The following is a 24766-nucleotide window of genomic DNA, read 5'->3' as shown; positions in this document are numbered from 1 at the left end:
TGTCACTTTCACTTTTCCCATTAGCTATTATTTGGAGTTAGTTGGTTAGTGTTTCATTTGCTTAGTTTTCTATATGTATCATTGGTTCACCTCTCCACCAGTTGCTTAAATGGCGTCTTACTCTACCACTACCAGTTGAACCTTTTTGGGGAGCCTGTACCAAAGCTTTGTGATATTTTCTGATCTAGATTGGTTTTCCTTTACTCCTATTGCACAGCTAGTAATTCGAGACTTCCTCTGTCATCCTAGATTGACTTTGCATGTTTACCTTCATGTATTTTCTGTATGCCACATATTTTGGATCACCTTCTGATTTTGATGTGCAGTAAGAAAGCAGGTTTAGGGGCTGGTGCCGTGGTGCAGTAGGTTAATCCTCCATCTGTAGCGCCAGCATCCCATATGGGCTCTGGTTCTAGTCTGGCTGCTGCTCTTCCCATCCAGCTCTCTGCTATGGCCTGGGAAAGCAGTAGAGGATGGCCCAAGTGCTTGGGCCACTGCACCCACACGGGAGACTGGGAGGAAGCTTCTGGCTCCTGATTTCAGATCGGTGCAGTTCCAGCTGTTGTGGCCATTTGGAGAGTGAACCAACAGAAGGAAGACCTTTCTCTCTCTTCCTCTCACTATCTGTAACTCTACCTCTCAAATAAATAAATAAAATATTTAAAAAAAGGTTTGTAGAGAGTATGAAACAGGTTTATGAGATTGGGATGGGTTCGAACATTGTTAGGTATATTCAATTTTCCATGTATAATCCAAACTAAATACTCTGATTAGGGGCTGGCGCTGTGGTGTAATAGGCTAGGCTTCTTCCTGCAGTGCCAGCATCCCATATGGTCGCCGGTTCATGTCCTGGCTGTTCCTCTTCTGATCCAGCTCTCTGCTATGGCCTGGAAAAGTAGTGGAAGATGGCCCAAGTTCTTGGGCCCCTGCAACTGCGTGGGAGGCCAGGAAGAAGCCCCCGCCATTGTGGCTATTTAGGAAGTGAACCAGTGAGTGGAAGACCTCTCTCTCTGTCTCTCCCTCTCTCTCTGTAACTCTACCTCTCAAATAAATAAAATCTAAAAAGAAAAAAAAATAAATACTATGATTAGTAATCTCCTGTGAATCTGAGATAAATAAGAGTATTCAGGTGGTTGTGTAGAGATTGAGAAGAGTTTGAAGTATGACTCATTGCTATAGCATAGGAAATTTTTACTCATTCTAGAGTCTGAATTTCTCTAGCCACTGTCCTCACTGTCCTGATATCCTCCTATGTGGTTTTTTTTTTTTTTAAATGTGTTTATTTATTTGAAAGGTTACAGAGAGGCAGAGGCAAAGAGCGAGAGAGAGAGGTCTTTCATCTGTTAGTTCACTCCCCAGATGACCACAGTGGCTGGAGCTATGCTGATCTGAAGCCAGGAGCCAGAAGATTCTTCTGGGTCTCCCATGCAGGTGCAGGAGCCCAAGGACTTGGATCATCTTCTACTGCTTTCCCAGGCCATAGCAGAGAGCTGGATTGGAAGTAGAGCAACTGGGTCTTGAACTGGCACCCATATGGGATGCTGGCACTGCATGTGGCAGCTTCACCTGCTATGCCACAGTGCCGGCCCCCTCTTATGTGCTTTATCTCTGTTGAAATATCACTTACCAGAATAGCTGGACCATACATTAGAAAAGTAGTAGCTTTAAGCTTGATAAAAGTAACCAGACCACCTAGGATCAGAACCTTGACCCACCACTGTGGATCTTGGGGAAATTAACTCAATTTCTCTGTTTCTGTTCTCTGGGTGTAAAATGGAGGTAAATAGATATTATATTTAGTTATCAGTTTTTAACAAGTTTACCAATAACATTTTCAAATAGTATCTGATTTATACTAAATTCTCAAAATGTAGCTGTTATTATTACAAATATTTTATCACTATCATTATCTTAAACATGTACTTCTAGTCCAGGTACAGGGGGAGTTATGAATCGAGTGTGTCGTGTCTATGCCACGGACTATCCTTTTCTAATAAAACTTTTTGAAAATCATATTAGAAATTATGTAATGTTTTACACCTATAAGATCAGTTTCGATGCTTCATGGAAGTTGAAAATTTTCTTATGTCTTTCTGAAGATTTGATGATTTAAGTCTATAAAATTAACTGGCAATGGGCAGATTAATAGGGGGAAAAGCATGCAATTTTTTAACATGCAGAATTCTGGGAGTCATATACAAAGTACAAGAATTAAGGGGATGGCACTTGACACAGCAGTTAAGAAGCCATTTGGGATGCCTGGATCCTACATCTATCTACCAGAGTGCTTGGTTTCAAGTCCTACCTTTGGTCCCAGTTCTAGATACCTGCTGACTGGAGGCAGCCTGGCAGGCTGAAGGCAATGGTCTGCATACCTGGGTTCCAGCCATCCTTGTGGGAGATCCTGATTGGGTTTTAGGTTACTGGCTTCAGTCTGGCCAAGCCTTAGCAGTTGTGGACAGCTGGAGAGTGAATCTGTGGGTGGAAAATCTGTCTCTCTGCCCTTCAAATAAATAAATAAAAACATAAGAAAGAAAGAATAAAAGGAAGGGTCAAAAGCTTAAATAGCTTTTTGAGCTGAGAAAATTAAGAACCTTTTGAGTCTCCTTAGGAGGAGTTGACCACTTCAAGTATAGGAGATTGAGGAAAGGAAAACAAAGTGAATAAAGGTTGTCCTATTATGCAGATAAAATTTCTCAGATAACAATTACCAGAAGATCTGTGGCAGTCTCTGTCTGGGGCAAGTATTAGCCCCAGTATCATTTTCTTGTGAAAAGGTAAAAGGGGAGCCTCAGAGATAGCCTGTTCACACTAGCTATGTACTTGAACTGCAGATGCAGATCTCCCCCAGAAAGGGACCGACTTTTAGAACCATTCTTGTGACTGCAGCCCCTCTGAATAGCCATCTAGAAATGTGGTGGGAGTCTTATTGTTTTTGGTTTTTAAAATATTTTTATTTAAACAATTTGAACAGACATGTACATACCAGTAGGGTACTGTGTGATACCTTGGTACACATATAAATTGTGTAATTTCCAGTCAGGGCAAAGGATCATTTAATATTTCTTTTTAATGAAAATATCCAAAATCCTACCTTCTAGTTTGTTTTTATTTTTCATAGTGAAGTACACAGCACATTAATATCCATACTCACTACTGTGTAATACATGAGTGGGTTATGTTGATCTCCCTTGTGCTTAATCAAACAGCTCAATTATAAAACCTTGTAACTTTTGTCTCTTTATTGCATTTGTGTTTATAAAATTTCTTAAGTTTGTGTACATTTTTATCTGTAATTGAGTATATTTTTGTGTAAATTTATATAAATAGTTTGTAATGTGTATTTTGATAAAGGTAAATGGTAAGTATTTGGGAAATTCTAGTTGATAATAGACTATTGATAAAAGATTGTTTAAAAATTCATCATATGAAAACCAAAAGTAATACATATAAAATGCATCTAGTAACAAAAATATGAAAAAATAAAACTTAGAATGGCAGTATCTGCCACTGCCCTGTCATAACCACTGTTAGCATCATAAAGCTTTTCTTGTTTTGTAAAATAATATAATATTCATCTATAGAGAAATATTCTTGATTTTACTATTCATATAATTTTCTACCTTCTATCACTCAGAAATACAAATAACTTAAACTTAAGATAGCATACCTACTATATTATCTTTACTAGCCCCATTTACTATTCTGTGGTGTACAGGTACTCTCATTTATATTAATATTCCATGGTATAGATGTACTTTCCTTTACTACATTTCTTCTTTATGGACAAGTGTCTGTGTTTTTCTCCATTGTGTCATTTCTATCTGAATTAGTTTATGATACCTTTTTTATTAATAATTTTTTTAACATTATGTTCTCAATTCTTTCCTGTTTTATGAATCTTCAAATTTCATTGCACTGTTAAAAGGTCTACTCTATCCCTAGTTTATATAAATTTCCCTTGCTATTTACTAAGTATATTTTTCTTAGTTTTTATTTTATAAACTCAAATATATACTATTTAAAATTAGCTCACTAGTGTTTGGTGGAGAGCATTCTGCATTCTGTGTTAAAATTAATTTGGTATTTAGTTGTGTGTGTGCGTGTGCGCTTTTCATCAGATTTACTACCATGGCCATGTTAGGTTAAGTAGTGAGTTTGAAAGCCTTCCTATTTCTCTTCAGGTCTAGTGTAGTTAGCATAGGAATTACTTATTACATAACAGTAAGTTAGAACTCACACATAAACTCAGAGCTCACCCCCTTTTTTGGGTGGGGTATCTTTCAACATGTTTTTTTTGGTTCCTTATACAATTATTTAGATATTTATAGATTCTGTGTTTTTCTGGCAATTGATTCTCATCATCGTCTGCATCTGGTATTTATTCACAGAATATGTCCGTAGTACAACATATGACATATGATGGTTCTCCTGTCTTCATATTTAAATTTACTGTATTTTATATTTGTACTTACTAGTTTTGGTTTATTATACATTGAAAAATAATTTTTGTATGTCTTTTGAACTGCACATTACCAAAAAATCAAGTTTGTTTTACATTAACTTTTCACTGAGAGAAACCTTTTCAACTCTGTGCCTGTTTAAGTACTTTTAAATATGGATTTCTTGGTGCATTAAAACTAGACCAGTTTTTTGATACTCTGTTAGGGATAAAACCCTGTGATGAACCTGTCAGCTAAAAAGCAAAGTTGGAGATTGAAATTTAGGTCGTTGTAAATGAATTTGCCCAGATTAAACTCTGATTCAGGAAGTTACCAGCCCAGTTATTGGAACTCATTTAGCCACAGATCTTCCCATGTGGGAGGTCACCCCTGTACAGATACAATATGAAAGAGAGTTAATTGGCAGGAAGGTGTGGAAAAATAGGGGGAAGAAACTAGACTATACTTGTTGAATTTCTCTCCCAAAGTAACTTTTTCAGGATTTGTTTCCACCTGTCAGAAAATCCTCCAATAATAATGGTTTAAGAGAGATGATACTATCATGTAAAAATGAAATTCCCAGAGATAGGCAATTTAAGTTTACTACAAGAGGGATGGGGGTGGGAGGAAACAGAAGATAAGAAAAAGGAGTAATATTTTCAAACTATTATTTGCTTGTATGAAGAGTCTCTTAAAAGTTAATGGAAAATACATATTGTGGAAAACTTAAGAATTTCAAAACATTTTTGTACCAAAATAAACTTTAAATTCCACCCCCACCTTTTATCTCCTGCAGTGCCTGTTATTATTACCTCCTTTTATTCAGCAGAGACAATGTATTTAATAAGATACAAAACATACCAAAATCACATAGTTATGAGTGTAAAACTTAATGAGTTATCACTGAGTGAGTGTATTCATATGTAACCACCCATAAGGCCAAGCAGTAGAGCAAGAGTGGTATTCTGGTTCTTTCCTGTCACCATATCTACCCAAAAAATAGCCATCATCTGGACTTCAAGCAACATAAATTACTTTTCTTGTTTAAATTTATGTATTTCTGATCTTTTACTCTAGATCTTTTTTAGTCTGGCTCCTTTTACTTAATAACATGCTTGGAACTTTGTCCAAATATACTTAAAGCTGTAGTTTGTTCTTAGGGTAGTCCATCATTTGACTATTTCATGTTTGTCCATTCTACTTGTTGATGGACATGTAAAGGATGTGGCTGGGATAATTAGGGATTGAATTCCTGTATTAATGAAACATTTTGTTGTAGGGAAGTAAACATTTTTACAGGAAGAATATGAGAAAACAGAGCAGGTATCTGGAAGGATTTTTTTTAAGATTTATTTATTTATTTATTTGAAAGAGTTACACAGAGAGAAGGAGAGCAGAGAGAGACAGGTCTTCTATCCACTGGTTCACTCTCCAATTGGCCACACCAGCTGGAGCTGTGCTGATCCAGAGCCAGGAGCCAGGAGCTTCCTCCAGGTCTTCCCATGCAGGTGAAGGGGCCCAAGCACTTGGGCGATCCTCTACTGCTTTCCCAGGCCATAGCAGAGAGCTGGATCAGCTGGGACTTGTACTGGCACCCACATGGTACGCTGGCACTGCAGGAAGTGGCTTTGCCCACTACACCACAGTGCTGGCCGCTGGAAGGATTCTTAAAGTGTTGTTTAAACTATGTATACCAAAATTTAGAATGTAAAAATTTTTCCTCTTATTTCCTAATTCTCATTCCACAGTTACTTTCAATTCTATTAATTATTTCTTATTGTCATAGATAGACAAGACTGGTTTACATTGAAATATCTGGTCATAACTGAAAAATATTTTAGCACATATTTGCTTCATTTAGAGTTTATTTATATGATAGGCTATTTTTCATATCAGACTTTGTAAATATATCTCATTTTTTCTTGTATTTCCTATTGACTTAACTAAAATTTATTTAAATGTTCTCCTAGAGCAGGGCATCCCGTGTTTTTACCATGTTATGACAAATATGGAAATGATAATATGTACCCAGCAGTGATATACATATCAGTTCTCATCACTATAGTGGCTGATAGGTTTAATATCTCAACACTGATATAACTTATTCATGTCCTAAGTCAGAGAGCTGTCTCCCAGACTACCTGTAACTAGCAGGGACATTTTGGCTAGGGTCCCAGTTTAAACCCTAACTTTCTCACTTAGTCATTGTGGGACCTTACAACATTTATTAAATTATCAGGCCAGGTTTTTTCATTTATTAAATAGACTTTTTAAAAAATTTGATGCAGAAAATGCTATCCATGATGAGCTCAGCCAGTAGTGACTATCACATGAAGAACACAGATTGTTAGTCATTATTACTAAATTTGTTATTACCATTGTTGCTGGGTGTTTCACTTTTTTCCAATACCGTTATGGACAGTCTTTTTTTTTTTTTTTTTTGACAGGCAGAGTGGACAGTAGAGGGAGACAGAGAGAAAGGTCTTCCTTTTTGCCGTTGGTTTACCCTCCAATGGCTGCCGTGGCTGGCGCGCTGTGGCCAGCGCACCGCGCTGTTCCAATGGCAGGAGCCAGGTGCTTATCCTGGTCTCCCATGGGGTGCAGGGCCCAAGGACTTGGGCCATCCTCCACTGCACTCCCTGGCCACAGCAGAGAGCTGGCCTGGAAGAGGGGCAACCGAGACCGGATCGGTGCCCCGACCGGGACTAGAACCCGGTGTGCCGGCACCGCAAGGCGGAGGATTAGCCTGTTAAGCCACGGCGCCGGCCTATGGACAGTCTTGTACATGCATTATTAAACACTCATGAACACAGCAAAGTCAAATTGACAAGTCAAAGTGTTTGCAACTTTTAAGTATTGATAATACTGATAAATCTTCAAAATAATTAATACAAATAATTAATACTATGCTTTTACTCCCATTGATGGCTGTTTGACAAAATGACATAAAATTTGTAATCCCTTTATAAAATGTATTTCTCTGATCTTTGATGAGGATCAGTATCTTTTCATAAATATTTCTAACTGGTGTTTTTATGTTTGTTCATCTTCACTGTGCATTTTTCATATTGAGTTTATTTTCTCAAGTTAAATGAACATTTGATCCACTGAGAAATACATTCATTTATAATTTGCAATTTATATTTTATGGTTTATAATTTATCTTTTATGAATTTACTTTTGGTGTCCTGTGAAGAATTTTTTTTAGCTTTTAAAATATGGCAGTATTTGTTTGGGACTATACAATCACATCCAAAATTATACAAATATTTAATTCTACTTTCATGATTTTACTTTTTGTTTAGATTATTTAAGTATGGGATTTCAGTTTTCCTCAAGGAGAAAGTCTCCAAAGAATCCCAAAATAAAATTTTTACCATTGTATCCTTTTCACATTGATTTGAAATGACATTTTTACCACATATTAGAACTCTGTTTACAAAGTGTATTAGATCTCTGTTTTCCATTGATCTTTTTTTTTTTTTTACAAATTTTTGAACAATAAATAAATTTAACTTATGTGCTCTTTCTATTTTAGGAAGGATACTTGCTAGTTTATGTTCTTTTATATAAAAAATGTTTGTCAAGCCCTTTATTCTGTTTGGGTGATTCTTTGGAATTAGTTGCTAAATCCTAAAAACTTTAAGAACTTGATTGTGTTGGCATTATACTAACATAGTAATTTAGATTGAGGTGGGCAATGGTGTGTTTTTGTTTAACTATTTTGATTCTTCCCCAAAAAGAACATCATGAGTTTTTTCACTTTTATCATTCTCATTTATATTTTTAAGTAAGGCTTTGTAATTGTATGTAGACAAAACTTATCTTTAGTGATCTATATTTTTTAAATATATTTGTCAATTTTTGATATTTAGATTATGGTAGTCTCATAATTATTAAAGGAGCTATTTTTATTAAAGATTTATTTATTTACTTGAATGAATTAGAGAGAGAGAGAGGAAAAGACAGAGAAAGATCTTCCATCCATGTGTTCACTCCCCAAATGGCCAAAATTGCTGGAGCTGGGCCAGTCTGCAACCAGGAGCCAATAACTTCTGGGTCTCCCATGTGGATGTGGGGGCCCAAGCACTTGGACCATCTTCCACTGCTTTCCCAGGTGCATTAGCAGAGAGCTGTATGGAAAATGGAGCAGCCAGGATTCAAACCAGCGCCCATATTAAGAATTCCCCTAATTTTTTTTTAAGATTTTTATTTATTTATTTGAGACGTAGAGTTACAGATAGTGAGAGAGAGAAACAGAGAGAAAGGTCTTCCTTCTATTGGTTCACTCCCCAACTGGCCGCAACGGCCGTAGCTACTCCGATATGAAGCCAGGAGCCAGGTGCTACTTCCCTGTCTACCATGCGGGTGCAGGGGCCCAAGCACTTGGGCCATCCTCCACTGCCCTCTCGGGCCACAGCAGAGAGCTGGACTGGAAAAGGAGCAACTAGGACTAGAACCCGGCGCCCCTATGGGATGGTGGCACCACAGGTGGAGGATTAACCTGGTACACCACGGTTAGTGTGCCATGGGATGCCAGCAGCTTTACTCTCTATGCCACAGCGCTGGCCTAGCAGCTTTCTCTTTTTTGGGGTTCTGGGTTAATTTAGATGTAGAAGTTTTCTGGTCCTTGAAGATTTGCCTTCACAGTACATCTGTAAAACAATATAGGCCTGAATCTTTTGTTGGGTGCAGTTCTAGGGGCAGTTGTATATGTTCTGCGGTTTAGTTGAAGCTTCTTTTCTTCTGTCTCTTAAAGTAGTTCTAGTAATTTGTATTTTTCTAAGTGATCATTTATTTAAGTGAGATACTATAGTTTGTTGATAAAATTATATTATTTGATTTTAAAACTTTTTGTACTTCTGTATTTTTTACATCACTTATTTTTGCTGTTGTTTCCTCCCTCTTGGTCTTCCATACAATTTTTTTTGGAAAGAAAAAGCCTTTGACTACCAGTTTGTCACATTATTTCTCCTATTTTAGTTTATTTTCTGTTTTTCTAAATTGTTGAAATATATTTTATTCTATATAATTCAAGGCAGAATTTTACTTTGGCTTCCATTCCTATAGGTTTGCTAACTTGTATTTCCAATATTGATATAGTAAGAATTAAAGGCTTCCGTAGCCTTGGCAATTCATGACTAGAGCCTAGGGAGATTTCTGATGCCATAAACAAGAGTGTCAAATTGTTAAATCAACAACAGGAGTCACTGTGTACTTTCGTCTCATGTGGGATCTGTCCTTAATGTGCTGTACATTGTGATTTAATGCTATAACTAGTACTCCAACAGTATTTTTCACTTCGTGTTGCTATGTGGGAGCAAACTGTTGAAATCTTTACTTAATATATACTGAACTGATCTTCTGTATATAAAGAGAATTGAAAATGAATCTTGATGTGAATGGAAGGGGAGAGGGAGCGGGAAAGGGGAGGGTTGTGGGTGGGAGGGAAGTTATGGGGGGGGAAGCCATTGTAATCCATAATCTGTACTTTGGAAATTTATATTCATTAAATAAAAGTTAAAAAAAAAAGAATAATTTAGAACATCAGTTTTAAATTCCTAAGTGTTGGCAATGGTGATGGTAGCAGCGGCACAATCAGTGTGGGCTGCAAGCAGTCAGGGCTCCAGGGTGGTGGCACCATCCTATACTCAAGGGTGGGTGCATAGGCCTGGCTCCAGAGACCCTGGCAGCCAGGAGGAGTAGGGAGGAGCTGAGACTGATAGAGACCCAGGGGACATCGCCATTGAAGATGCGGGTTGGGAGCCATCAAAGTCCTTGCGGAGGAGGAAGCTGAGAAGCTAAAGGAGCTACAAAGGAGGTGGAGAAGCAGATGACTATGAGTGTGCCTCCAGGCCGTGCTGGCCGAGGGATCATGTCTGTGGAGGAGAGGATGGAAGCTGGCACTGGTTCCCGCTCTGTTGGCAATGTGGACTACAGTGCAATAGCAGGAGCTGGAAGCTCACTTTCATGGCTGTGGTTCAAGCAACTGTGTAACCATACTCCCTGGAGTTCAGAGGGTTTGCATATAGAGAGTTCTCATAGAGGCGTTGAGGGCTTCCCTGGCCTTAGATGAGCCCCTGTTTATAGGAAGACAAGTCAAGGTGGTCCCAAAGCAAACCCACAGACTAGGTGTCAGCACAAGACTAATTTGCATGTGATTGCTGGCAGTGTCAGGACCACCAACTAACAGTTCTTGCTCTACATTGTACAGTGGGTTTATTAACAGCAGGCACTGTGGTTGCATCCACAGGCAGTAGGCCAAGCAACATTACGGTATTCCCCTTACTAAAGAAAAAAAAAATGTGTGTATTAGAAGAGAGGGGAAAGAAGGGGGAAAAATACCTAAAAATCTGGAAGGAGGGAGAATTCAGTACCTGCTGAGGAGGAAGTTGCCTTGGCTAGTAGGGGAGAATCCAGGGAGTCAGGCAAGGGGCTGCGCATTCACTCTGGGATTCTGCAGCCCATGTTTCCCTGGCTCGCTTCACTCTTGGAGGCTGCTCAAGGCTATCTGGGCAAAGGTTGTTAAGAGGGTTTTTCTTACCCAGTTGTCTCTGGAAGGACACCCAACTGTTCTGCTTATTCCCTTCACTCTGTGTTCTCCCTGCGTTTCACAGCCCCCTCCTGCTGCTCCTGTACTGCCAGGTCTGCCACCCAGCTAGCCTTTCCGTGTTTCTGGTTTTCTGCCACTCCAGATTGCCTGGCCTTCTATTTCCTTTTCTTTTGTTTTTCTGATCTGAGAGTCTGCAGGTCTCTGTACCCTGAAGACCTCTGTTCGGCTCCCTGCAGCTTGAGTGTAAATTCCCCTTTCCCCTGGAGAAATATACTACCTTGTTTTGTGTGGTTTTTGTTTTTCTGTTTTTCCCTTTTGCCTTTTTTCCCTCTTATTTGGAGAGAATGGGAGGAAGTGGGTGCAGGGAGGTGTGAGATGTAGTGTGTGTGTGTGTGTGTGTGTTTAGCTCATTTCTGGGGGGAGGAATTTTTTAAAAATTTGTGTTGTGAATAAAGTTGCTTCTGAAATAAAAAAATTTCCAAGTGTTAGCTTGGCAGTTGTCTTTTATTTTTAATTCCTATTTGCATTGCATTGTGGTAAAATGATATATGGTATTTGTGATTTCAGTCCTCTGTAATTTGTAATTAGTCTTTGTTCATCTCCTGGCACACTGTCATTTTTAAAAAATGGTCCATGAACATTTTAATGCATTTTTGTATACATACACACACTCAGAAATGAGTATTAATACTTAAATGATTATAGGCCTTGTTTTATGCCACCATTAATTAGTAGTCTGTGTACCTTTCTGAATCTTAACCTAGTCAATTGTTCTTAGATCTTACTGCATCCAGAAAATACTATACGTTGGGACATTTTATATTCTCTAGAGTTTATGTATAGTTACATCAAAATAAAATCTATAGAAAGTCATAAATGTAGGATTTGGTTTTATAAAATAATTTAGAAAAGTAGGAAAAAGTTTAGTTAAAAATAATTTGGATCTTTAGAACTAAAAAATATTTCAAAAGAGTAATTTAAGATAGTTTAATGGGGTCATCTATAGATAGATGGGAAATGAACAAGTAGGAACTTAACATTTGGAGAAAACTTAGGAAACAAAGGCACGTGTACATTTGCTGGGAGACAGAGCTAACCTATGTGGAAGGAGCTCCTGACTGAAGAGGAGGAAATAAGACTGCCTAGGGTAAGGTTGGGTCTGATTAAAGACATGATGAAAAAGTTAAACTAAATACAAACAGTTCCATCACCTAATGACAAGTATCACACATTTCATGTTGAAGAGTTATTGTGGTTTTGTTGTAATATCTACAATAATTTAAATGTAGGCGTCAAAAATGAACAATTGCAATTTTAAGGACACCGAGGAGATAGTATGATGCAAGCTTAACATACTGTACTCATAATGGCAGATTTCTACAGCTCTGCTAATACAGCAGTGTGGAACATCTGTTGGGAATTTGAATAGACATCATTCCAGCATATTTTAAGTCGTAAAATTTCTTAAGGAAGTTCATAAAAAACAGCTGAGAGTGCATTTATGCAGGCAAAAGTGTTTTGTATGTGTGTGGTGTTTGAGAAATTCCTCCTAGAAATTTAGAGGCGCCTGTCTGCCTCTGCTGGTTTAACCCATCCATTGAAAAGTACTGTGATTTTGGCATTCACTTGAGGAAATTAGGAGAATCTGTAGAAAAATCAAGAGGTAAACGTATAATCCTAGCATATAAGAAGTTGAATTTTCTGTTTATTTAAAAAAAAATCCCAGTTTTTATTTTGAAGGTAGGGTGGTAGCCATTTAATGATTACTTGTATGTAAACCAGTGTTATATTAATGGAGGCAGTAAAATGTTATTTGGATTATATAAACTTTGATGAAAAGCATAGTATGTGAAATATTTGTTATTGAAAAATCATCTCATAGTTTTTAACAATCATTACTATCTAAGGGACATAACGAAAAACAGTTATTGTTTGTTAAGTGTGTAGTTTTATTCTTAAGTTTTTTTATACTTTGGTTACTAAAATGAACATGTGTCTTTTTTTCCAAATTAGAAAGATAAAGACTTTAAAGGGCTTTAAGTAAATGTTTGTGTGTGCTAATTAATCACAGCGGTTAAGACTTTGGGGAAATATGTATATCCAGAATAAAAGCTATGCTTTTTCAAAGGCAGAGCAATTTGTGTTCACTATAAAAACAGTTCTCTTCATAGTGTTAATATGGTATAAAAGGATTTATTAGCCTTCCTTTTGATGAAATACGATATTAAATAACTAGAATATTTCACTTAGTGTTTACTACTTTTTCCTCCCTTCTGAAAAATACAGCCACAGAGGTGGTAGCATATGAATGGTCAAGAATTACCTAAGAAATGAATGTATTTAAAAACTCCTTCTCTAATTGAGTAGGTTTTTTTAAAATTTACTTCCCATGTAGCACAAAATATTTTATGGTTAATATAGCTGGAATATTAAAATTCTGAAAAACATTATCTTTAATTATGTGGGATTCTTGTAAAATAGAATTACATGCACAAATCATATATTTCTATATGGTCAAGAATTTTCCTAATGTGTGGAAATATGTATTAGTGCTTATTATTTGCCATTAAAATTGTAAATGCAGTGTTTGTTTATAAAGAATAAGCCCAAGCATCAATCTGATAATACTGTGTCCTCATTATTATTTCACTAATAAATTCAAGTACTGTTGAAGCAAGGAGGAATTATGATAACTACAACCTCAGGACTTGCTGTTTCATCCCTTATTTGTGGGCCCTTCAACTAAAAGCTAATTATGGTAGTATTACTGTTCATTTAAGATTCAGCCATTTTCTTTGATTTAAGGATGTTTTTGGGTACTGTATTTCAGTTCTAGAATTTGGATAAACCAAATGCTAGAAAGAGACAGGAGAACTTACCATGTCCACCTGTTGATGCCTCTGAATAGACTTTGACAAGGCTCTAATGAATTTCACAAAATTAATCACATTGAATGCTTAGAGTTGTTATTTTACCACTTCAATGTGTGGAAACCAGAAGAATATTTATATGGTAAATGAACAAAGAAGGACCCACCTGGTCAGTTCTTTAGAAAATTACTTGCAACTATTCTTAGTTCTATGGATTTGTTTGTAATGCTTTATAAAACAAATTTGAATGCAAAAAGAATTAAATGTATAATATTGAAGGGATTTAATTATTAAAATTGACCAACATTGTGATTTTTGTTTGATTTTCTAGGCAATTAAGTTGGAATATTCACGGTTGGTTAAGTTGGCCCAAGAAGACACCCCCCCAGAAACAGATTATCGTTTACATCATGTAGTGGTCTACTTTATCCAGAACCAGGCACCAAAGAAAATCATTGAGAAAACCTTGCTGGAGCAATTTGGAGATAGAAATTTGAGTTTTGATGAAAGGTAATGTGAAAATATAAAATATCTAATTCACATGCACAGATTGTCATTTTTCTTTTTGCAGATCCCCATTGTAATTTCTGTATGTTTATTTTATACATGCACAAACTCATCTTAATAAATACAGCACAAAATTTTACCTTTTTAATTTCTTTGGAGTCAGTAATCAAAGCCTTTTAAAGTTTGAACTGAAAAATGACTTAGATTAGTTGTGATTCTAGTACTCATTGTCTTAATGAGACTCTATTTCAGAGGGAAAAAAGTGATTTCTTAGCATATGTACTTTGGATATTTTAAGTCAGGTACTACTCCATTGCTGGGGAGTAGTACCTTTGTTTGTAGGACATTTAGCAGCATGCTTGATATCCACCCGTTAGATTCCAGTAGCTTCCCCCAAGTTGTGACAGCACAAAATGTCTCCTAGTATTACCAAGTAACTCCTGTGAATGCAAAAAATCAACCTTCTGTAAGAATCACTAGAGAAAAGTTTTTAATCATATATACAAATAATTAATTTTTTTGGCATAAAGAGAAAGCTTGTAATGATGAAATTAACTTGGCTCACCCCGGCATATTTTCTCTTAACTACTATAAATCTACTAATGTTAAATATTAAAATGTAATCTAATTAGAATGAATGGCAATAAAGACATTAGACTCCAGGAAAAAGTCCAGAATAATGAAAGTGATTTTAATATACAAGAAACATTCATATGCAGTCTTCAAGTTCCTTGTAACTGTTTTTCAATTTTGGAATAAATTATTCTCATATACTGAGTTTAAAGTGTGGAGCTGAGGAGACTATGATGAGACACAAAGTATCTAGGATCCCTGCAATGTAGTATTGTATGAAAGGATACAAGCAAATAGAACAGTATCTAGTATACACTTGAGCACTCACTGAATGTTGGCTGTTTCTGTTTGTGTTAGTAACAGTATAAACTGTACCTATTTGGTCGCATATAATTGCCAGGGAAATCAGCGGTAAGACTGATTATGACCTCATTCTCTGGACTGTCAGTGCACTATGTTCTAGTGATTATAGACTGCTGAATTTAGGGAAGAGGTTAAGGAAGTAATCACATAGATTTTTCAGTCCTTTGGAATTGTCTGTCGTGAGGACCTCAAGTGGTTAACGTTTTAGATATTTGATGTCTCTTGTATTTACCATATTTAGGTGCATGTGGTTAATTAAATATATTTTGCAGCACATTCCTTTGTATTTTAAATATTTGAGAAGCAGAGAAATACACACGCATACACACAGAGGGAACAAGTGTGAGCACTCCCCCATCTACTTGTCCATACCCCACATGCCTGCAATGGCAGGAACTGGGGGTGGGTGCCCAAAGCACAGAGCTGGGAACTCGATCCAGTTCTTCCACACTGGTGAAGGGAATCCAATTACTTGAACCATCACTGCTGCCTCTCAGGTTTAAGAAACTGGCATCAGGATCCAGAACCAGATTTTGATCCAGGTACTTTGAAATGGGATGTGTATGTCCCAACCACTAGGCCAAATGCCTTCCTTAGATATATTTGGTAGGAATTCATTAGCAATGAGTATGATCATAAAATGTCTTGGAATGTTTCCATTATTACATGAAAAGATAGGCACATTTTGTGATATTTTTTTTTCTGTTTTTTGTTTTTGTTTTTTCAATTTAAGTATACAGCTGTTTGGGAGATAAAGAAGATACATATACTGGTATCCCATATAGGTTCTGGTTTGTGTCCCAGCTGTTTCACTTCTGATCCAGCTCCCTGCTAATGCACCAGAGAAAGCAGTGGAGGACAGCTCAAGTGCTGGGGCCCCTATAGCCAAGTGGGAGACTTGGGTGAAGCTGCCATCATTGAAGCCATTTGGGAGTGAACCAGCCAGTGAGAGAGATCTCTGTCTCTTGTGCTTTCTTTATAACTCCATTGTTCAAATAAAATCTTTAAAAAAAACTACCTGCTAAAAAAAAATACAGTGAGCTTTGTATTTGCTTAGTAATCATAAAAAATGTTTGATTTTTTTTCACTATGCAAGCTATAGTAACAAAATATACTTCAAAAACCACATGTAATTATGATGCAGTACATTTGAATTTAATTATTGATACGGTCTTATTTGTAAATATTCAACACTAGTCCAAGAAAGATATTTCACATAAGCTTGTATGAGAATTTTCTCAAAAAAAGTTCCATAATAATATATTTCACTTTTATGTATGTTCATTAATTTACTTTTATGTAACATGAATTTGGTTTTATGGGTTTTCCTTTTGATTTAAAAATGTTTTTTTTTTTTAATTTGAAGGTGTCACAACATAATGAAAGTGGCTCAAGCCAAACTTGAAATGATAAAACCTGAAGAAGTGAATTTGGAAGAATATGAGGTACTGTGCTTTTTGAGAGGCTGAGCTAGTTTGATAGTTCACTGATGTTCCTTTCATTTCAGAACAACTAAGTTGGAATCAGTTGTTCATGATAAGTAAAAATTCTAAGTCAATATTCAAATTATTAATATTTCTACAAATGATTTTAGGATCAATTTGTTAATTGTTAAAACCAAAAACAAAACTTATTTTCCCCAAATTCTCACAATAGCCAGGCCGAAGCTGGGAGTTTGGAACCATTCAGGTCTTCCCTGAGTGTGGCAGGAACCCAGTTATTTGAGCCTTTACTTGCTTCCTTCCAGAGTGTGCATTAGCAGGAAACTGGAATTGGGAGCAGAGCTGGGTTCTCAGACTCAGGACTCCAGTGTGGGATACAAATGTTCCAAGCAGTCAACCACTGTGCAAAAAACCTGCCCCCAACTGCTTTCCAAATGAACTCTTCTACCTTAAAAATAATGTAACAAATTATATTGTTCATTTGAAATTGCTGTTACATTATAACAACAGCTAATATTTATTAACATTTATTTACTATGTACCAAATAGTCTTTTAAACTTTTTGTGTATTAGTTAATTTATTTCAGATAGTACCATGAGGTAGCTAGTATCCTTAGTTCAGTTTTATACCCAAGAAAATGAGGCAGAGAGAGGTGAATCTGTGTATGGTTTTCACAGCTAGAAGTTTATAATTTGGCTGGCAGAACTGTATACTTAACTACTATACTGCAGTAAAGGCATGCTGTATTTTTTCTTTCAATATGATTCATTTATTTTTTACTAGAATTTAGAGATTTGCTTTGGCTACATATGTTTTATGCCATATATTTTTGGCACATGAGACAGTGTTGGGTGTGAGATAGCGAGTGAGAGAGAGAGAGAAAGAGCACACACAGAGGCATTTGTGCAAATGCTTGCAGGCTGTTTATGTGATAAAATTCTCTCTGCATTTCCTTTGGTTCTGATTCTAGCACTTAATTGGAATTGACCAATATTTCTTCAAGCTTTTACATTTTAACATTATACATTGTGTTTTTTATTTATAAACTTAAGCTGATTTCCTGAATGACTTTGATTACTCCTATTTATAAACAGTTATTCTGGATTTTCTTAAGTAGTCAGTGTATTTTATTACAGTAACAGAGAAGAGGAAGGAGAAACACTCAGTATTTTATGAAAACTCTTTGCTAACCTGTAATGTAACATAACTAATCCATTTGAAAGCATGTCTAAAATAAAAAATAAAAAACAACTACAGTAAACATATAGAATTGTGAACCTTGAAACTTCACTTTTGTGATCAGGAAAGACATAGTAAGCCAACAAGAATAATAAGCAAAAAGTAAAAAAATTGGAAAAGGAAAAACTCATTTGTAGATTTTATATCTAGAAATTCAAAAATCTACAGATAAAATTTATTAGAATTAGAGAGCTAGGAAGTGTGCAAATCAATGCCAATATTAATTTGGTTACTATATACCAGTAACATATAATTAGAAAATGAAACTTCTAAAATTGACACAATAACACCTTGAAACTAAGAAGTAGATGGAAATAAATTTAACAAAAGATCTTTATGACAGCAATGGAGAAAATTGCAAAGCTTACTGAAAGACATTAAAAAAGATCTAAAAGGGATTGAGGGAGGGTGTGTGTATGTGAATAATGATGTTTGGGAAACTGGATGTTATTACAGATATCATTTTCTTACAAATGAAAATGCTAGCATGATGTTTTGTAGAGTTTGATAGTCTGTTCAAAAAATTTTATAGAAAAGATCCTAATCTGCCAAGACATTCTTGAAGACAACTGTGAACGGGCTTGTTCTGCTAGAAATCTGGACTCACTGTCTTAACCATTAGAGCTTTTTAATATTAGCATAAGAGTAGGTAAATTATTGGGCCTGTGATGTGGCACAGCTGGTTAAGCTGCTGTTTATTGTGCCAGCATCTTACATTGGAGTCCCAGGGTCTCAATTCCAGTCTTGGCTGCTTAGTTTCCAATCTAGCTTCCTGCTGATCTGCCTGGGAAAGCAGCTGAAGATGGCCCAACTTTTTGGGCACCTGACACACTTGGAGAACAATATGAAGTTCCTGGTCCCTAGCTTCTCCTTGCCCAGCCCCGGCTGTTGCAGATATTTTGGGAACGAATCAGTAGATAGAAGATCCTCTCTCCTTCTTCTTCCTTATACCTATCTTAACCTCTCTCCTCCTTCTCCCCTCTCTGCCTCTGCCTGTTTCCACCACTCTTTCAAATAAATAAATAAATTATTAAAGAGATAAATATTTACATTAAAACCTTTAGGAAGGAATATGTTCAGCATCTCAGTAGATGCATTTTAAACCCTTAAAAATTATGGGTTTAAACCTGGGCCTGATCTGTAGCCCCAGTATCCCATATGGGCATAGATTTGAGTTCCAACTGTCCACTTCTGATCCAGCTCTCTGCTGCTAATGTCCTGGGATAGCACCAGAGAATGGCCCACATGCTTGGGCCCCTGCACCCACCTGGGAGACCTGGAAGAAGCTCCTGGCTTCAGACTGGCCCAGTGCTGGCTGTTGTAGCCATTTAGGGAGTGAATCAGCACATGGAAGATCTTTCACTCTGTCTCCTTCTTTCTGTAACTCTGCCTATCAAATAAATAAATATTAATAAAATACATTAAAAATTAAAATTAAATAAAAATTGGAATAGCTCATATTAAAGGAGAATATAGTTGGCCAAGAAACTTGTCTACTTATTCTTTTCCTTGGCTGTAATGTATGTATATATATGCTTTAACACTTCGTGAGCAGTATTCCCTTTTATATTAATCCTATATTATATTTCACTTGTTTTTATGGTGTCAAATTTCTTCTTCATTAAGTTAAAGTCTTGTTATCTTCAAAGGTTATAGGGTATCATATCAGAATCTGTTCTGTTTTTTGGGGAGGCAAGAGCAGTGAAATAGGAAGGGCAGCTATCCTTTCTCCTAAACTACTCAGCTACCACATTTAAAATAAAGTTTCTCATAAGTTTGACCAAGTAAAAGGCTAAATGTATTACAGCATCTTTAATTTCTTAAAATTCTGTATCAGCACTATTCAAGTCAGTAATAAAGTGATAAATTCATTCACAGCCTCCCTTCAGTGTGATGTTGATACATTTTCTGAAGTCCAAAACTTTTTGAGCACTTACATGGCACTCAGAATATTTTAGATTTTGGAGCACATCAGAGTCCAGATTTTCAAATTAGGGATGCTGCTCATCTGGGACGCAGGATGCTCAAGTGGTATTAAAGATGCTCAGTCAATGCAGAAAAACTCCACGGCTTCAAGTGTGTCTATTTCCATGCATTTTAGATAAAGGAAACCTAGCTTGTACTCTATTAAAATTCTAATAATAGGATTTTATGCTGAAGAAATTTTGAAAGGAAGATAACCTAATTGATTATGCTGCCTTTGTATTTCTATTGACTTTTCTAGTAAGATCTTATCTAATTTAGTAATGCCTAATAATTTAATCATGTTAATATGTATCTTACATCAGAAAATTTGATTTAGATGTAGTTTATCTTAATTTTAAAGTCCTGTATTTTTACTGATTCAAATAGCACAATATGTTAAGTTTATGAAAAGTTTCATTAAAATGTTTAAAGTCTTACTCCGCATTTTTTGAATATTTTCTATAGGAGTGGCATCAGGATTATAGGAAATTCAGGGAAACCACTATGTATCTTATAATTGGACTTGAAAACTTTCAGAGAGAAAGGTAAGGTGAAATGAACAAGTATGAAAAAAGAGCTTGCTTTTCAGACAATTGTGTTGAGGTATGATATCATCTTTGCACTTTTAAATAAACTTTTTTTTTTTTTTTTGACAGGCAGAGTGGATAGAGAGAGAGAGACAGACAGAGAAAGGTATTCTTTTTTGGCATTGGTTCACCCTCCAATGGCCGCCGCGGCCGGCGCGCTGATCCGAAGCCAGGAGCCAGGTGCTTCTTCTGGTCTCCCATGCGTGTGTAGGGCCCAGGGACTTGGACCATCCTCCACTGCACTCCCGGGCCACAGTAGAGAGCTGGCCTGGAAGAGGGGCAACCAGGACAGAATCCGGCGCCCTGACCGGGACTAGAATCTGGTGTGCCGGCTCTGCAGGCGGAGGATTAGCCTAGTGAGCCGAGGCGCTGGGCGCACTTTTAAATAAACTTTAAAGAATAGTTTTAGATATATAGAAATTACAGTCAGTACAGAGAATTCTCATATATCCCACATAAAATGTATTTACCATTTTAAATTAAATCTGTGAGGTTGATGTTTTTGTTTTCATCAGCTCTGAAACACCAGAGTTAAAGCTCAAGAGGAAGTAAGATTGGACTGAAGCCTAGAAAGTTTGCTGGGAACCAAAGAAGTTGGTAGTCCAGTGCATGAAACTTTTTGTAATCCCCAACATCTACCTCAGTCATCAGCCCTTTTTTTGTATGCCTTCTGAGTCTAACATTGGCTTCACACCATAGATAGCAATGCAGTGTCTCTGTCTGAACTTCCAGGTACCATAAAAAAAGTAATACCTGCAAGAAAACTTCTAAGTCATATTATTGCAAGCACATTTCAGAGCAACTTTCACTTAAATTAAGGGGTTTCTACTTTCTTTTTTTTTTTTAAAGCTACTTAGGCTTTTTTTTTTTTTTTTGACAGATAGAAATAGACAGTGAGAGAGACAGAGAGAAAGGTCTTCCTTCCGTTGGTTCACCCCCCAAATGGCCGCTACGGCCAGAGCTATGCCGATCCGAAGCCAGGAGCCAGGTGCTTCTCCTGGTCTCCCATGGGGTGCAGGCGCCCAAGCACTTGGGCCATCCTCCACTGCCTTCCCGGGCCACAGCAGAGAGCTGGACTGGAAGAGGAGCAGCCGGGACTAGAACCCAGCACCCATGTGGGATTCTGGCGCCGCAGGCAGAGGATTAGCCAAGTTAGCCATGGTACTGGCCTGGGGTTTCTACTCTTTTAACCATAACATCATTACAACTCCAGCTGTTATTAAGAAGAAAGGATGGATTTTGACTTTCTGTTTTGGATTGTTTACTTACACATCAACATATTTCACATCTTTTGTATTAATTGACTAATGATTTTTTTTTCTTAGAAAATTCTATTTTTTTTTTCAAGACAATATCTAATTGCTGCCAAATAGAAGGACTATTGAATACTTTCTGCTTTTGATAAAGTATACAAAACCCCTACTTGGGTAATGATTTTTTTTTTTTTAAGTGATAGAATGGATTATTTTCTTCTGGAGTCATACTGCCCAACATGGTGGCCACCAACCATATATAACAACTTAAAGCCATTAAAGCTAAAAATTCAGTTTTTCAAATGTAATAGCCACGTTTCAGATGCTCAGTAGACATATAGATATAAAACACATTTCCAGGGAACTGACACTGTGGCGCAACAGGTTAAAGCCCTGGCCTGCAGCACCGACATCATATCTGCTCTACTTCTGATCCAGCTGCCTGCTAATGTGCCTGGCAAAGCAGTGAAAGATGGTTCAAGGGCTTGGGCCACTGCACCCATATAGGAGACCCAGAAGAAGCTCATGGCTCCTGGTTTTGGATCACCTCAGCTCCAGCCATTGTGGCTGTTTGGGGGTCAACCAGCAGATGGAAGATCTCTCTCTCCCTCTCCCTCTCTCTCTCTGTCTTTACCTCTCTCTCTAACTCTTTCAAATAAATAAAATAAAAAGAAAAACAATTTCCATACACCACTGTCAAAAATATGTTGGACAGAGCTGTTCCAGAGCACAATACTAGCTATAATATTATGATGATTTTCAAGATTTTACATGTAATCACACACACACACAAATAACATTTAGATTTGGTTTCCATATACTTAGATACAAGTTATTGAAATCTTGGTTCTTGGGTTCTTTATGAGATAATTCATTTTGGTGTTTGAAATAGATTTAACTGATTAATTGCTCCTTGTTTAAGTTACTGTTTTAGCCAGGGTTTTATTTATTTATTTATTTATTTTTGGACAGGCAGAGTGGATAGTGAGAGAGAGACAGAGAGAAAGGTCTTCCTTTGCCGTTGGTTCACCCTCCAATGGCCGCTGCGGCCGGCTCATCGCGCTGATCCAAAGCCAGGAGCCAGGTGCTTCTCCTGGTCTCCCATGGGGTGCAGGGCCCAAGCACTTGGGCCATCCTCCACTGCCTTCCCGGGCCTTGACAGAGAGCTGGCCTGGAAGAGGGGCAACCGGGATAGAATCCGGCGCCCCAGCCGGGACTAGAACCCGGTGTGCCAGCGCTGCAAGGCGGAGGATTAGCCTGTTAAGCCACGGCGCCGGCCCTGGGTTTTATTTCTTTAATAGAAATATTCAAGTTTGCTTCCAGGGCTTCTGAGACTTGTGCTGATGTGAAGAAAATATTAATATGATTCTATGCTTGAATAGAGTGTCTAAGATCAAAAAGACATTTCAATTTTACAGATAAAAAACTAGATTCCACAGAAAGGTAGTAACTTTGTTAAGGTCACACCTCACAAAAATAACTACAGGGAGACAAATTAATATGGAGACTCCCATATTCTTGTATAATTTAAGTCAGATAGTACTTCACTTATATCACTCAATAATATCTTACTTGGTGGCTACTCATATAGCTTCTGTTTTAGCTGTTGCTAGTTAACATTTGTTTGAAGACTTTAAGATAATGTGAAGCATATTTTGATTTCATAATTTAATTCCAGTTATCAAACGCATACTTGTTCAGCAAGTCAGTATTTTGGTATAGTGTTTATCAACTTGGAACAATCAGTTAGATATTTGGAGTGGTGACAAGTAATATTTATGGAATATCTGAAAAAGATTTATCAGTTTTACTATCACAAATATAGCAGGTACCATAGCTCTCCATGTATAAAATATTGCCAGAAGCTGCTATCAAACTTATTTTAATGGAAATTTAGCAGCTAAAAGCCCTGAATTGAGTACTCACTGGTAGGCACTTATCAACTCTATGAATAGTGAAGAGAATCCATGTTTTTAGAAACCGCAGTTTTACAGTGGTGTAAGTAGAAAATAGCAAGAGTGTGTCTCTCTCTCAAATTAAAAAAAAAAGGTTATGCGATATTAATTTACTTAATAACATAACAGGACTTCTAAACCTTGAGCTGAATTTATTTGAAAATATGTTTATTAGGGCCAGCACCACAGCTCACTAGGCTAATCCTCCGCCTGCGGCGCTGGCACATCGGGATCTAGTCCCGGTCAGGGCGCCGGATTCTGTCCTGGTTGCTCCTCTTCCAGGCCAGCTCTCTGCTGTGGCCCGGGAGTGCAGTGGAGGATGGCCCAAGTGCTTGGGCCCTGCACACCATGGGAGACCAGGAGGAAGCACCTGGCTCCTGGCTTCAGATCAGCGTGGTGCACTGGCTACAGCGCGCTGGCTGCAGCCATTGGGTGGTGAACCAATGGAAAAAGCAAGACCTTTCTCTCTGTCTTTCTCTGTCACTGTCCACTCTTCCAGTCAAAATAAATAAATAAAAAAGAAAATATGTTTATTAGAACTTTAAAGATTGTTAAAATATGGAACATTTTGTGTTACCTTGTTAGAAAATTGGAACAAATTCATGGTTTCTGAACTGTTGTTGTAAAGGTTATTTAAGTCTATAAGGCCAGATATAAATGTCATTGAGGAAGATCTTTTTAACAGGAAACTTAATAGCTGTACAAAGAGAAGATAGATGTGCGAGTTATTTATTAAGTAGCAAACTAATGTGTAAAACAGCATTTAATATTACACTCGCTTTCTTTTTGACAAATAAAACACACAATCTTTAGCTGAGGATGTTTACTAAATATAATCATTATTAAAAATAAAATTTCATATTAAAATTTCCTTAAAATGAAATTCTTAGAAAAAAGCTATTTTCAAAAATGATTAAATTTACTTACCATAATAGTTTTGTATGTGTGATTTTATTTATCTTCAATATATACATTAAGTTTCAGATTATTTTAACATTTGAGATACAAAATGGATA

At 36.9% G+C, this 24766-nt stretch overlaps 1 protein-coding gene across 6 annotated transcripts in view; it reads left to right on the top strand.

The window, feature by feature from the left end:
• Positions 1-24766, top strand: part of USP25 (ubiquitin specific peptidase 25) — a 163131-nt gene that overhangs the window by 133210 nt on the left and 5155 nt on the right. For all 6 annotated transcript variants that reach the window (XM_062206615.1, XM_062206623.1, XM_062206608.1 and 3 more), the window contains 3 exons: positions 14197-14375; positions 16675-16753; positions 20421-20500. In XM_062206615.1, coding sequence (XP_062062599.1) covers positions 14197-14375; positions 16675-16753; positions 20421-20500 — 338 coding nt within the window. The remainder of the gene's footprint in view (positions 1-14196; positions 14376-16674; positions 16754-20420; positions 20501-24766) is intronic.

This window comes from Lepus europaeus, chromosome 2 (assembly GCF_033115175.1).
Source record: "Lepus europaeus isolate LE1 chromosome 2, mLepTim1.pri, whole genome shotgun sequence".
In the NCBI taxonomy this organism is placed as follows: Eukaryota; Metazoa; Chordata; class Mammalia; order Lagomorpha; family Leporidae; genus Lepus; species Lepus europaeus.
Note: the sequence above shows the minus strand (reverse complement) of the source record. Positions and strands in the feature narration are given on the sequence as shown.